The sequence below is a fragment of the Thermobia domestica genome, chromosome 1, assembly GCF_964235325.1.
Source record: "Thermobia domestica chromosome 1, izTheDome1.hap1.1, whole genome shotgun sequence".
Classification (NCBI taxonomy): Eukaryota; Metazoa; Arthropoda; class Insecta; order Zygentoma; family Lepismatidae; genus Thermobia; species Thermobia domestica.
The window spans coordinates 187,051,522-187,068,302 of NC_137454.1; the positions used below are offsets into that span (position 1 = coordinate 187,051,522).

A 16,781-nucleotide genomic window follows, 5' to 3' on the forward strand; every position below is an offset into this window, starting at 1 on the left:
ATCAATGAAAGATGGTCTTCCAGATCTACAGACGTTCGCGGTGGTTATATATCCAATTTAGAATTGCCGTTTCCACTTGAATACCATCTCATAGAATGGAAGTTCATCCCCATAGACTTCTTTCATCTCTTCGTGGATCTGCTTTGCTGATTTCGCCTGAAGACGGAGGAACTTAATGACGCTCCGTGCCTTAAGTTTGTCAATCATCGCACCTTCAGTGATTTACCTATAAAAAAAAGAAAGAAATAAAAAAGAGTTCTAACAAGTCTAGAATTTGCATGATTAAAATACAATTACCTAACTATAAAATGCATGTCCGAGATGGTTCGTAGTTCGTCACCTTCTAGGTAAGTGGTCACCAAACTTACGAAGCATCTGAGCTACCATCCCGTTTTTAAATCCTACTGAGAGTCACCAACCAAAATAACTACCAACTTAAAAAAAAAATCTTACATTTGTTTATTGCCTATAAATTTACATTTGTAGTAAATTCGAACTTTGCAATATCCAAAAACCTTATCGTGAAGAGTATAAAATTTCCACATTGCGACGTTCATAAATACACTTGGCCTTCACCAGACGAAAAACACATAATCATATTGATCACGTTTTAGTAGGAAGAACTGCATAATTTATACGATTTACCAAACATTGTTAGAATCGTCAAGTCTAGGAGGCTTAGGTGGGCAGGGCATGTAGCTAGGATGAAAGAAAGTAGAAACGCTTTCAAAGTCTTAACTGGAAGACCAATCGGAAAACTACCATTAAGAAGACCTAGGCGCAGTTGGGAGGACAATATTAAGATGGATCTCGCAGAAATAGGAGTACAAAGTAGAAACTTGGTCCAGTTGGCTAAGGATAGAAGTCAATGGAGAGCTTTTGTGAACGCGGCATTGAACCTCCGGGTTCCATAGGCCATAGAGTTAGTTAATAAATGTGAAATCAAACTATCCAAGTTAGCAAATGTCTAATATACACACGAAAAACAACACGAATTACAACCCCACGCGTATACAATCAATTGTGAGATGAGGCTGACAATGTCAGTTGCGCGGGAGAAACTAGCAGTTGTTGTCGTCAGCGCCCCCTGTCGTTAGTGTCAGCTCAGTAGAGGAATCAAGGTTAGCCAACCAGAGCGTTAACGCGATGTACCGAAAATGTTCCCGCGAGTTACTAGTAGCTCGCTATCGACGATTTGGCAATCACTGTTCTAGGTGATTGCATGAACTTTTTTTATACTTCCTCGTAATTATCCACATTACACTCAGGGACAAATGATATTGTGGAATTCGTTAACTACTTTCTCCGTTCAATCATTTCCTTCCTTCCCCTTTGCACGAAATGCTTTACATATTCAAGATTTTGTTTTCGAAAGCCACCGTTGCTAGTTGTCGATTTCTGTATGATATGAAAGTAGTTAGATAGGAATTGGACAAACAAACATAGAGCAAAAACAAATATAGAGGATGGTATCGAACAAACCAAAGTGCTTTGTAAGTAAATCTTAAATCGCATAATTTTGAGTGACGTAATAGTCGTAACGTTAGCATTTATGCATTGTTAATACTTTTTAAGCATTCATTATGCATTGTTCTCGAAAACTCTCTACTTTTGGGAAACTGTGGTCCGTATTCATCGCTCCTCGTTTCCTAAGACGGACATGTGACCCTATGGAGAGAAAGCGAATTACAGAGTTTTAGTTGTTTTTGTCTAATTCAGTTGCTATAAGCAACGATGACCTACACTCAGTGATACCAACTTACTTGAGAGTTAATTTAAGCCTCAATGATTAATTTAGAAAGTTAGTTAAGTGTGTATTTTCGATAATTGAACGTCACATACATTGTTTTACAAGTGTAGTAAGATACAGAGTTTGACGTTCATGATCTCGAAATGCACTCATACCAATGAAAATGCCTACATTATAATATTGGATGATTTAATAATAATACCATATGCTATAATAGCTCATGAAACTGGGCTATTACTTCATCAGCTTCAAAATAATGTAAAAAATTATATAGTACTTCGTCTTGAATTTTAAATAATATCAAATAGAGATATTCCTGTACCATGTATAGTTGGATGCAATTTAAACACATACTATGTTTTAAGTGTTAATACTTAGAAGTATATATTAATACATACTGGATTCATTAACACAGAACTAGTAGCATTAGAGAATTTTGTTTTGATTCTTATTTATTTAAAATACGTGTGATTAAAAATCTAACTTACTAGAATAGATTTGATGTATCCAAATAACGAAGAAGAAACTGGTTATTGTATTTTTGTTGATTTTAATAGCTGCTTGGAAATAAGGGTAGTATCCAGAGGCAACTCGTAAGGAAGGTAACATCAATAAAAGAAAAAGTTTGTCTATTAAGTAAATTTTGTTCCCTTAGTTTGAAGCGATAAAACAGTATTTCTTTATTTATTTTACCGATGGACTTCCGTCACAAGCCATTTCTGATAATAACTAATGCGTTTGACTACATGGGTTTTGAAATTATGATTACTTCATCGTTTTATTCAGATTACCTGTATTTAGCAGCTTCATTTACTGTTTTATTCTATTTCGATCAGACATGTCTACAGCGTACCATTAAATCATTTATTTCAAATAGTTTAAGAAGAAAATGAGTTAAAATCTGAAAAGTTCAGAAATCAAACTTCTAAAACACTTTCTTACAAAACGTGCATATTCTTTAAAAGTTTCATGTTATTTATTTACCAAGAGTTGTGTACTCTTTACGTGTGAATATTGTAGCCTATGCTTTTTAATGAATGAAATATAATCCTTCTTTATGCTATACATTTGTCAGTTGGTTTATGAGGACTTGCACTCCGCACAAACTAATGAAGATGCATCAATGAAGACAAGGGGAAAGACCATGTGCATACGCGTGTGTGTACCGGTAGTATCTCGTCTACATTGAATTGCAACATTGCCGATCGATGTCTAAGCTGAAGGGTTGGTGCTGGGCAGACGCGGTGTAGCCAAGCCACGATCAAGTTACCATAATCCACCGTACCCAGCAAGATTTCCAACGGCCACACAAAGAAACTTCGGATGCATACCAGAAGGATAAGACAATATTGAGAGCAAGTTAAGTTACTTAAAACGGTAACTTCTGATTTGTTCGTCGCGGTGTGAACAGAAATTGATTTGCATATTCAACCCATTGTTACGTGTACAGATATTGTTGAATCCATTATATGTATAGGGGGCAAATTACGTGTGTGTATGACGGTGGTATTGCTTCATCTATAAAGGGTGTGTCGGTTGGTGGAAGTGGGCTGCTGCTTGCGCGCAGGTTCAGTTCGTTTTGTTGGGCGAAAGGGGGAAGCGTATCGTAGCATACGCCGTAGAGGACGTTCTTGTCGTTGGAGGGGGACAAACTATTCTTTGTGGAGTTTGATTTCGAGTGGACAGAGGCCGTTCATTGTATGATAGAGTCTATCATCGCCAGTGGAATTAAGAATTAGTGCGAGCGGACGGAGTTCGACGCCACCACGTTAGCCAGTCGAGGAGAGCGAGAGCGAGTGCGAGGGAGGGACACACACCGATCAGCCGATCAACCACCAACATGGTAAACACATATTCCATTGCTTTTTCCCAGGGTTCACTGGCCTTTATTGCATTTGTAGACGTATTTAAACTGTGGTCACCGAGACACGCCTTTCTCATAAGATTTCATTAGACGCCAAGACGAAATAAATTTTGTGACAATTTCCAAAGGACTGTGGGTAACGCCTACTTTTTCTATACCAAATAATTATATCATAATAAAATTGACAGCTGTAAATGGCAGCGTTTTCAGTTCTATTTTATGTCTATTTTCATTGGCAAGTGTGTCTATTGTAGTAGAAAATTGTTGTTTTAAGGCGTTTTATTGCCAAAAGCCAAATATAACACTGTCAACTGTATACACAAATTCTCAGCAACGAAAAATTCAGTTATTTATTTTCATACTTCCACGTAGAATTCGTGCTAATTACTCCTTTAATTAAACACGCTACAACGTCAAAAAAATTAAGTAAAAATTTTAAAAACTGGTATAACGTAATTGATATTAAAGAGAATATCCTAAAATGTCCTTGCGCTGTCTTACTTTAGCAATTGAATTTTCTTAATTCGAAAGTAGTTCCTTTAAGTTGTAACCAAGATATAATTATCTCTTATTAAAAAATGCAGTATAATAAATAATTGACATATTGCTATTGAGTGTGTATCTTAATTATAGAATGTGCTCATTCTTATATACAGTATCTAATCACTAGAAATAGTTTTTTTAAACAATATTTTTGCTGTAAAATTCTTTCAGCATTGTATCTCTCAACAGCAAATACAAATTATAAGAAGTGTTATTACATTCGACTGCAACAATCATACAAAAAGAAAGAAAGAAAGAAAGAAAATTAAATATGCAACTATAGTCTTCACTTTATAAAAGAAAAGAAAACTATTTTACAGTGTGTGTATGTGTCAGTGTTTAACTAACATTAACATAGTTGGTAATATAATTAATTTCATTTAATCTTAAGATACACATATATTAAAAAAAAAACGTAAGATACTGGAAATACACAACAATTTCAGAGGGAGCAAATGGCATATTTTTGCATATCGATTCACATATTGTTCCCATTGAGTTTCCTAGTTAGAACAAATGTAAAAAATGAAATGAAATCTTTAAGTTTTACGTCCCACAGTTATGCCGGTGAGGCTAAAGGAGACGGTGATAATGAGAGATGAATGAAAATGGTGGAATGAAGAAAGTGGGAGGAAACGGGAGAACCCCGAGAAAACCCACGAGCACGGTGTTTGTCCACCACAAAGTTCACTTGGCGGATGCTGGGATCGAACCCGGGACCCCAAGCACCAGAGGTGAACGCTCTACCACTGAGCCACCGCGCCCCCTAGAACAAATGTAGATAACAAATGTTTAACAAAGTAATACTTACTGTAGATCATTAAGTTACTTATAATAAGAGAAGGTTTTTAAAAAAGTTTAGCAAAATATCACCGTAGAATGTATGGCATGTAATTCCAGCAATTGAATCGAAATATTTTAGTTTATACATATAGATATAAACAGGGTCGGATCCAGGATTTTCTGAGGGGGGTGCACCGAGACCAAAATTACCAAACACACTGAACTCTTCAAAATGAGATGTGACAATATCCTTTACCCCTGACAACGCTAATGCATAGAACGAAGGAAAGTATTTTAAAGAGGGTTTTATACTGAAAAAAGTTCTCTCCTTCTGGCGTGTGGTTTTTCCTTACTTGATAAATGTTATATTATTTTGTTTGGTAAATTCTTTTCCTTCAACCTTCAAAAAATCGATTCAAACTATTGCTTTTGCAAAGCTTTGTTTTCTTTTAGGAACCAAACGGAAACGTGTTGACAGAAAAGTTCGGGAAGTTTTGCTAATTTCACTGCTAGTTTCTCATTTTAGATAGTGTATATTTACAATGAAAGGGGGGGGGGTGCACGTGCATCTTTGCACTTCCCTAAATCCGGCCCTGGATATAGATATGTTTCACAATTCGTTCCTCAGAACCTGTAGCACAAAGTGTTGCAATATAATCGAAAACCATAGATGTAAATGTAAATACTAGCTTTGTTTTTATTGTCCTAATGCTAATAGCCTCACCTCAGTCTTAGTCATTTAAATATAATTTTTTTGAAATTTTGCATTTAGAGTGTATACATATACCTACATAGACACGTAACAAAGACATTCCCAAATGAACTGATATTACAGAGAAATGAATCAGAAAAAAATTGAGAAAGGAATGACAAATAATACACATACATAATGATTTTGAATAATAACAGACTAACATACTTTGCATTAATATTATTAACATCTATTGTTTGTTGTTACGCTAATAAGATATAGCTGATTAAGAGACATTTGGAACATGGGTACAGAACTTCAACATTTTATCTCATCGGAAATGCGATTTTTACATGTGTGTTAGATGTAAACTGTCCATAATACACAATAATTACTTCTCCTTGGAACAAGCACAAGTAATAGTGTATGCACTTGCAAAGATATCAATATGTACAACAACCTCATTGCTTATTCTTGCTTGTTCCTTAAAGGACATAAGAAATATTGTCTTCATTTCGTTTTCATAAATACCTCTTTCCACGGTTAAGTAGCGTTGTTTCTGACTTACGTAGTCTCTTACTTGTTGAATTTTAAATCACCTTTATTCCCGTCTTTGTCGTTAATTATTCATTAAAACTTTTCTCTTTAATATGTTACTGTATAAACAATTCGAAACTTCCAGTTTACTTTGTATCTCTTAGTTATGGCATTACTAATAGAGACAACTACTTTTATTTTTGTTGTCTACATTGCTCTTTGAAGAAAAAAAGGATCAAAATGGTTGGAAGTCCATATTACTGAGCTAAAAAAAAAAAAAGAAAGTCGATTCGTTGTTTTCGGGAGATATAAACAGAAAACGCTTTTAATTCTGGCTAATGGCGACGCAGATGGCGTCGTTTCGTCGATTGAGAAAACTGACAACTGGGTAGAAGGAAGAGGAGTTAGAAGAGAGAGAACACAAATATCCACACACTATTATTTCCCCCTCCCCTGACCTCTTTCTCTTTCGATCTCTCTTTCTCTCCTCCTTCGCTTACACATTTTTCTTCTTTTGCGTTTAGATCCCGCCTTTTTCTTTCTTTTCCTAAGTGTATATACGTGAGAGAGAGAGAGAGGGATGAGGGATTTTGTATGTCTGTGTAAAAAAAAAAGTAGTCTATTCTAAGCAATATTGATTTTATCCGTATTTCTTCATCTCTTTTTTCTTTATCCCACACTTATTTCTTCTTTTCTTCCTCTCCCCTTTTTTCTTTGGAAACAGTAAAGAACTCAAATTGTTTGCATTGCAAGTTCATAAAGTTTAGGTGTAACAGACTTCAATGGGCACGCTTTTTTTCTTTCTTTTCTCCTTCCATTCCTTTTTCAAACTTCTAAATGTTTCTTCATCTTCCTGTGTTCCCCCCCCCTTCCCCCCACACATGCAAATTATAGACGACTTACGTAGATAAATGTTTACATTATTGTTTGACTAATTTTTTGTTCTGCTAGTCGACTTGACACTTCCACGGTAGTTCTATATTGCTTCATTTTAATGATCATTCTGTATAACTGTTCTTTAAAAAGATCATAGAGAATAAAAAATTCCTTTAAGACTAGATAGGAAAAGTTCAAATAACAGTGGAAAAGAGAATCAGCTGGAAGTATTTACTATATAGAGATATTATGTTCACAAGTAGCATTTTATTTTTAGTTTGTTTTTAACTTATAATGCATTTTAAAAGCTAATAATAAAGCAGTAAGTTGCTATCTAGTCTATTTTACTATCTATTAAATAACAACATAATAGGCATGCTTCACTATTTAGTATTTTACACTAGTGTGAATTGAAAAACGTTTAATTGATGAGTTACAGAAAATGATCATTAAAATAAAATTTTCTTTTTGTCAGTAAGTAAGTTAAATGAAACGAAATGAAATGGTTTCTAATTAAACGTCCCAATATTATGCTCTTTAGGCTAATGGATACGGATGATTAATGAATGTGAATGATAGTGGAAACATGATGGAATAAAAAAAAATGAAGTAGAAAACGGAAGAACTCCGAGAAAACTCACGAACAGGTGTTGTCCACCACAAACTCATTTTTTCATGAGTAAGTACAGACAATTTATTGCCAAGATTATCAAGAGGTTGTTGATAGATAAACGTCTGACACCATAAAAAATGAATATATATATATATATATATATATATATATATATATATATATATATATATATATATATATATATATATATATATATATATATATAATATAGGCAAATATCTATATATTAAAAAGCTAGGTTTATATGCTTGTGATCAAGAAAAGTCTATATGTTGGTGGCCAATCCTACCAACAGTGAGATATCGAAAACCACGAGTGCTAGAAACGTGTCGCTTTCGCTGGTCGATTCAAAATTTCGTGTAGATTTACCAGTTCTCATTCATTAAAAAAAAAGTCTTTATTTTCCATTCCACATTTTAGGCATCGGTTTGACCCTACTAGTTTAATATTGTCACTAGGACGTTAAGGTTGATACCCTTGTGAAAGGCAACAGTAAAGGAACTATGTATAGCGGGTTGATGGACGTTTCAGGTTTCGTTTCATATATATATTAAAATACCACATTTATATATTTGTCTATAACAGTTCCCTCCCTTTGAGTATCATCCTGTCATTTACTTGTGTCCGCAAAGGGACTTGTCCAGATATAGTAAGAAGTGGAAAGGAGATTCAAGCTCATGTTAGAACTGTGCACTGTGTAAATAGAGCAGGTTCAGCTATTGTTTCTTAAAATGTTTCAAATAATTCCATGATACACTACACATAAAACAAAACGCACATACCCATATTATACTGTAACTACACATAAAATTGAAAAACCACATTTGAAAACAACTTACCCACAAAATAGTTAATTTGTTTCGGGTATTAACCAAGATATTTGTTTCAAGTAATCCAAAATACCAAAAACAATGTGTGATCTGATGTGTGGGTGTTTCTAGATCAATTTCGTAATGAATTTTGCTCTGTCGTACAGTTTAAAGCTTCTTGAAACATTGAAGGGAAAAGTTAATGGAATCATATATAATGGATTTCACTATAACACAACTTCAGAAATAGTTTCGTTAACATAGGCATACATATAATAATAACTATTAAAAGTTACTAAATGTCAAGTTTTATATCAAACATTTTATGGTGTTAGTAGAATTATTAGAATAGTTATTCACACATTAGAACGAACTACTGGCAAATATGCTGGTATAACATATTTCTTAAGTAAATTGTACATTATTGTAACACGAGAAATACATTTAATCTTATAATAATTAATTAAACGATAATTGAACATAGTAATAGTTGATCCTCATTATTATTATTATTATTATTATTATTATTATTATTATTATTATTATTATTATTATTATTATTATTATTATTATTATTATTATTATTTGAATATCAACCATTGAAATAAACAATAATTTATACTTGTTATTGATCGTCATTACTGTTTATCGTTATTTCAGTATCGATCATTATTTTATATAATAATAATAATTATTGTTATTGATAGTTTAATATCAGTCATTATTACATTAATTATTATTTTAATATCAACCGTATTCCTCGTGTTTTGCAGACTTAACAATTATATTTGTGCATCCTTATTTTCTACTGGATATGACTAAAAATCTTACTATGTATGTGTGATTCAAGTATTTAATATTGAATTACTGGACATTTAAAACCACTAGTGTATATGTAGAGGGAATATGTCATTTGCCCCCCAAAATATAAGAAATTAAAACCAATCAATATTACTGAGATCTCCATTAAACGCAACTCTCCGTAATGCATGGACTGAACGTGACTCTTTCTTTGTTGTTCTTTAAAATGGGGCCATACTACTTTTAAAAAATAAATATAAAATATCAGAACGTACTGATTAACAGGAAGGTGTCAGAGTTTTAATGTACGTGTATGTATTCACAGTACATGCTAAAACAAGTTATTTCCGGCTAAAAGCAAATCACACATTATGATCAAATTATTCGCTCATTGATTTCCCTCCAACTGTGTACATAAATTACATAAATGATGTTGTAAAGATGATCATAGTGCAACTTGAGGCGGTGAATGCAAAAGAGACATTTGTCCTTCTCAGTTTGCTGTTTTAATTATGGTTGATTACGATATTTGTAGAAAACAGAGGCTAAGAAAACAAACGTCGTTTGAGAAATGTTTATTTGAGTTAGGACATCTGTTTCGCAGATTTTGGAAACTCAAGAAGAGAACGGATTATTTTATAGTCGTCTTTACATCAAAATGTATTTCTCGATTCCTGAATAAAACTTTCAGCGTTTGACATATGGCCAAAACAAGACTAAAATAATGTAAACTTAACCTAGTGCTACAAGATTCAGACTAAATATAAACTGACTGTGAATTTTTTAATTATTGATGTCCATTTTTCCATACTCTGAAATTTCCTCATGTTTTTTAATACGTGAATTCTCATTTTAACAGTTAAAAATTATTTTGTTATAAATACACTCATCCCTAGGACAGTCGACCACCACCATTGCCAATTCCGAAATTACATTGTTCCTGCTTTTAGACATCACCAGATTTCCGGGTGGTCTGAAGTTAAAAACACATTCCATCATCTATAAGAGTCATATATAAACATATATTTTACTTACTAAAACTTTTTATGGAAATCAAATCCATCATATAGTACCATATCGAGAGCAGTGCTAAATAGGCAGATGTTTACAAATAGTGTGTGTATAACTATTAGGTGAATCTGTGTCATTATTTGCAATGTGTGTGTTGCCCTTGAAATAGAAACAAAAATAGATACAATCTCCTAGTTAACAGTTTTATTATTTCTTCATATATAGTACAAAAATAAACAATTTCTGCTAGCAGAATAAAAAAGAATATTCCAGTTAATAGCAACAACGATCGAAATACTTTTGAGCGCCATAAAAATTCAATTTTTAAAATATCTTCTCGAAAACTATTAATGGGAATTTAACCACAGGCATGCCATTCTGTTTAGCTTGATGTCGTCTATTGACCGATATGCAGTATCAACTTGTGGACATTATTTTAGTTAAGAGTTTTTGAGTTAATAAAGTTTAAGAGTTAATGATTTCTTAAACTCTTAATTTTAAGAGTTTAAGGAATTAAAGTTAAGGGTTAATTGGCTACATATCTCATTAACCACACAATGCACCGTCCATAATAAAGTGTTTGACGAGAGTATGCTTCAGTATCAATTTCATCTGAATAAGGAGCATAGATTTCATTTGAATAAGTAGCATAGGTTTCATCTGAATAAGTAGCATGGATTTCATCTGAATAAGTAGCATGGATTTCATCTGAATAAGTAGCATAGATTTCATCTGAATAAGTAGCATGGATTTCATCTGAATAAGTAGCATAGATTTCATCTGAATAAGTAGCATGGATTTCATCTGAATAAGTAGCATAGATTTCATCTGAATAAGTAGCATAGGTTTCATCTGTATAAGTAGCATAGATTTCGTACAGCAACAGTTTTATAGGTTTACACAAACAAATTCGCTTTCCTCGATTTTCTCGCAAATTATGTATGAGCTTTTGCATTCGTCCATATCATTTTGTTCAGCTTAAAGAGACCTAGATTGGTATATGTCTCATCTTTGGATTTTTTGTTAAGCTCCAGCAATATTACAGAATATTTTTTTTTCTAGCAAGTTAGTTCTTTGCATCAAATTTCCAAACAGCACTAACGCCATAATTTCCATGGTTTCTAAAGAGCACAAATCAAACATATCTCGTGTGTAATATTTATAAATGCATATACGATCACACTACTTAATTTCTCAATAAATCAAAGTATTTCGTTACATTCTACTTTTAGGTTTGTCTCAATGATCTTATTTTCCTTATCAGTTTCTGAAGTAAAGAAGTATTGTTATTTCCGAAACGTAGTAAAACGGGCAAGATAACAAACTCTAAATAAATAATGAAATCTGTCAAACGAGTACCATAACTATTTTTTGCAACCATTACAAACATTGCCTATACATACGTTCGATAAATGATGCAAAGAAATGAAATTATATCTTGCAAATAAACGGAACAAGTTTGTTCCATATTTAATACTACAGTATACTCAACTATACTGTTCCCCAAAATTGGATGGAAGCACGGTGGTTCGATGATAGTCGGTGTGAGCTGTTTGAGGCGTTAGGGTGAGGATCGTGAGGTTAAGCCTATTGGAAGTTCGAGCCGCTCTGATGAGCATCGTCGAATTTTTAACTGTTCTGAATGCTTTTGGGTCCGCGTTCCTATCGTGTCCGGTGGTCCTGACAGGTGTAAAAAAAAGAAAAAGTGAAACTAGAAGTCAAAAGTTTTATTTTCCGTTTTTTTTAAGTGATAGAATGCTTAATTCTTGTGCAAGGGATTCCTGGATCAATCCCAGGCCATGTGAATTTGTGTTGGACAACATGGTGTTCGTGAATTTTCTCGAGATTCTTCCGTTTCCGCCAGAATTATCATGCTATTATTGAAGGTCTGACCAAGAGAGGGATCCAAGCCACAAAAACTAAATTCCGAGATGTCGAAGGGTAAAGTGTAGGACAAATAACTACCAATTTTCCTTTGTGAGGGTCGTTATTTTATTTCTGAATACCACTCTATAGATATATGTGTAATTTTTAACCTGTAATACATAATGTAAAGTATGTATTAAGAGTAATAAACGAATATTAGTAATGTAAAGGAAATATTTTGTAGTGATAGTATCTGACACTTAGGTTAATACACACTAAATACAAACGTTAGGTTAGGTTCGGTTATGTTAGGTTAGGGTAGGTTAGATTCCTATCCTAACCTGACCTATCTTAACGTAATTTGTTATTACATAAATACGAAAATAATGTGTTTACATCTATAACAACTATCCAGTAATATATGACAGTTCATCGAACTCCCTTTCCACCATCCTCATGTAACTGCCGGTTGAATGACGTAAATTGTAACAGGAGTAAAAGTATTACATCAATATTGTCCGTGTTATGATCTGATTTTAAATTTCGGTAGAATGGGTGGTACAGAGGTGGAATAAATGGCAACATCTTAATCAGATCACGATACTTCGCATCATTGATCTTCCTACCATCAGGACACAGCACGTGCAAGCTATTCAACAGAGGCCAAAGGTAATTCGCAGCGGACACAATACATGTGCGTTCTGTGCCTGGGTGTTTCTGGAACACACGAATTTTCTTACTTAGCTCAACAGTTGAGTAGATGCACTTAAACGAGATAAACCCAGGTTCAGTAGCCGATACTCTGACAGCTGTCACCTTCCGCATTTTCACCTTACTGCCAGTTTCATCCACCGTGTCTGTCAATAACACTTTGGAAATGGACTGCACATCCTTCAGATCAGATGACATCATGCGTACTACATGAAATGAATCTTGTACTCTGGGTCTTCCAACAAGATCGTATCACTGTTCAGGCGTGTATATAAAACTTGTTTTCCTGATTTTTTCTCGATATCTCCAAAATCAGCATCGCACGACGATCAGCATCACGATGACACTGGAACCAGGTAGCGGTGACGTATTTCTTCAAATTTGTGTGAGTGAACCAGAATGTAGTACAACAAAACATGGTAATGTTCTTGTTTTGTCCAAAGCATTAATCCGAAAAAAATAAAAATAAAAAAAAAAAAAACTTTTTTCCCTTGTGTAGAACATGGCCCGGATTCAGAAGAAATTCCAGCAAGTAGGATCACGGGATACTACTGTTTCTGGCCAGATACATACCTAGGCATTTTTCATATTGCACTGCGGTCCACTGTTTCATTCCTTTTTAGCAGCATTTCGTTTCCACTGCTTCGCATTTAACACACGTTACAATCTTTTTGTTACCGTTGTGTTTGGTAGCGTGCTACCAGGCTCCGCCATCTTTGTTTACAAGCAGACGTGTCTTCTGATTTTTCTCGTTCCAGCTGGATTGGGTTTGACCCCTTCTCTCAGGACACGAGTTACTGTGCCGCAAACCATCACATAGTTTCATTCCCATTTTTGAAGACACAAAGAACAAATCACACTTGGGAAACTAACACATAGACGACAGAGCAATGCATTTCCACCATAATCTCATTTTTCGTTGGCGTGTGGTTTGGCTCCTTCTGTCGGTCAGCCCTTCAATTCTTTCATATCCATTTTCTTTTAATAGTCATCTTCCTTTAGCATATGAAGAATTGGTATGGAATATTTTATTTGAACAAAATTTGATACTCTGGATGCCTACCTGATCAATATCTTCAATCTATTATTATTGATCGTTATCCGGTATACATTAACCATATTAGTCAACGCAATTTCATGAAACTACGTATATTTTAAAGGATATATATTGCAATTTCCGAAGGAGATTAATTTGTATAATTATTAATATCAGGGTTATTAATGACCAATTACGAAAAAAGAGAAATTTCTTGTCTCGTTACAGCAACAAATCCGAATCTTTTTCACAGTTAAGATTCATATCTAAAAACAAACATAAAATGCATATTGATACAGTTTTATAACTGTGTATGATGTGTATTACTATGTAATACAAGAGAACTTGAGAAACATATCCTTTCGTTAAAAATAAAAGTAAATTAACGAGAAAATGTGTGGCATTGCATGCTGCACTCTAGAAAATGTTGGATATTTATTGAGTGAGCTGTCGCACATGCTTCTTCGTTATTCGTGCTACAACATTTTTCACACTTTCGTTTGTAGTCATATTCGAGTTCCAGGCTTGGATAGATGATATCAACATCACGATATTACAGTGGACTAAAATATGCTTTGTCCAATATTTCTGCTTCGCACATTTGGAAATTTGTTCATTGTTTAAAATGTGCTATTTTCATTTCTTGTTATGTTTTATTTATTTATTTTACCAAATTACAATTTTATTAGTACTTTAAAAAATTGGATAACTATTTATGCATTTTTGAACATGAAGAAATACGTTACAATAATAATACTATAACAAAAGAAATATAAAATGCTGATTTATGCAAAATTGCTGAAGATTTCAGTGTTCAGCTGACACTTTGATTTTAGGTGAAGTGTTAATGAAATATAACTGCCTACCAATCAATTTTATTACAAGTCTCTTAGATTAAAAATTAGATCATCATCATTATAAGTAATCAGCCGTTGTTGGCAGGTCACTTGCAGCAACTGGGAAGCTTCCATGCTGCACGGTCTTCCGCTAACCTCTTCGTCTTCAAGTATGATTTCTGTTTTGATGTTCATTAATTTAGTCTCCTTCGCTCTCCCTGTCTTTCCCGCCAACATACCCTATAGCACGTCCCTTATGGTACAGTTCCTTTTTAGCCAATGTTCCAGTTTCTCTTCTCAATCTATATATATAAAATTGAAAATCACTATGTGACGTATAAATAAAAACTAATAAAACCTAATAACTTTTGAACCACCCAACCAATCTCGATCAAATTTTCAACATATATGAGGGTGGACCCTTGTTTTTTTTTTTTTTTTTATCGTTTCACTTTGACGAGCCAACCTATCGGAGAGGAGGGGAAGATATATGTAAAAGAAATAAAAATAAAAATGACTGCCTTTGTAACTTCATCACTCTTGAACCACAAGGCCGATCTCAATCGAATTTTCAACATACATGAGTTTAGGGGCAAGGGTTACTTTAGGCTGTTCACTTTGACGATATAACATAAGGGAGGGGGAGGGGGAGAGAAATTTAAAAATGATCAAAAATGATCCATATTTGTGCTGAATCCATAGTTTTCGGGGTCGGTAAGAGAAATAGTGACACCTCTTATGCTGTTTCAATCCAAGTACAACCCTGATAATTGGGGAGGGGGTGCATCGTAGAGGTGGGGATAAACATTTAAAAATGATCGAAAATGACTAATATTAGTGTCGAATCCATAGTTTTAGAAGTACCTGAGATTGTGATGCCTTGTGCCGCAGCACGGTGGAGATTGAAATATATATAATAATGATAGAAAATGACCAATATTAGTGTCTAATCGATAGTTTTCGGGACCATTCAGATGAACAGTGACATTTCCGATCCGGTTTAAATCCAAAATCAGGCCCGCCACTTGAGGGAGGGGAGAAAGAGATATATAAAAATGATCGAAAATTGCCACTATCAGTGTTGAATTTATAGTTTGCTGGGTCGCTTAGATGGACAGTGATACTTTCGATGCCATTTAAATTAAAATTCAACCCCGCAACTTGGGGGAGGGAGAAGAGATATTTAAAAATGATCGAAAATGACCGATATTAGTGTTTAATCCACATTTTTGGGGTCGCTGATATGAACAGTGACACTTCCGATGCCATGGCCCGCAACACGAGGGAGGGTGAAATATATATATATATATATATATATATATATATATATATATATATATATATATATCATGTTACAAATTTGATCGAGATCGGTCAGGCGGTTCAGGAGATTTAGAGTCACAAACATAGTGATTTTCAATTTTGTATATATAGATTGAGAAGAGGAAGAGAAACTGTTTGGAACATTGGCTTAAAAGGAACTGTATCATAAGGGTATGGTGGCGGGAAAGACAGAGAGAGCGAAGGAGACTACAAACTAATGAACGATATCAAAACAGAAAAATCCCACGTAAAGACGAAGAGGTTAGCGGAAGACCGTGCAGCATGGAAGCTTCCCAGTTGCTGCAAGTGACCTGCCAACAACAGTTGATTACTTATAATGATGATGATCTAATTTGATGATGATTATATATATAGGGTCGAAAATGACCAATATTAATATTGAATCTATATAGTTCTTGGGCTCGCCTAGGTGAACAGTGACACTTCTGATGTTGTTTAAATCCAAATTCAGCCCCGCATCTTGGGAGAGTGGGAAAGGAAAATACATAAAACTAATCATAAATAACTCATATTAGTGTCGAATCCATAGTTTCCGGGGTCGCTGAAATGACCGGTGACACTTCCGCGCCCGTTTAAAACCAAATTCAGCCGCGCAACTTGAGAGAGGGAGAGATAATAAAATGATCTAAAATGACCAATATTAGTGTCGAATCCATGGTTTTCGGGGTCGCCGAGATGATCAATGATCT

At 34.1% G+C, this 16,781-nt stretch overlaps 1 protein-coding gene across 5 annotated transcripts in view; it reads left to right on the forward strand.

The window, feature by feature from the left end:
• Window positions 1-16,781, forward strand: part of LOC145691975 (uncharacterized protein ZK1073.1) — a 463,195-nt gene that overhangs the window by 236,852 nt on the left and 209,562 nt on the right. The window contains exon 1 of one of the 5 annotated variants that reach the window (XM_081767305.1): window positions 3,050-3,593. The exons of the other annotated variants lie outside the window; for them this stretch is intronic. Within the exon in view, the coding sequence (XP_081623431.1) occupies window positions 3,591-3,593 (3 nt within the window). The 5' untranslated portion in view covers window positions 3,050-3,590. Of the gene's footprint in view, window positions 1-3,049; window positions 3,594-16,781 lie in introns of those variants that run through there. 5 annotated transcript variants of the gene reach the window in all.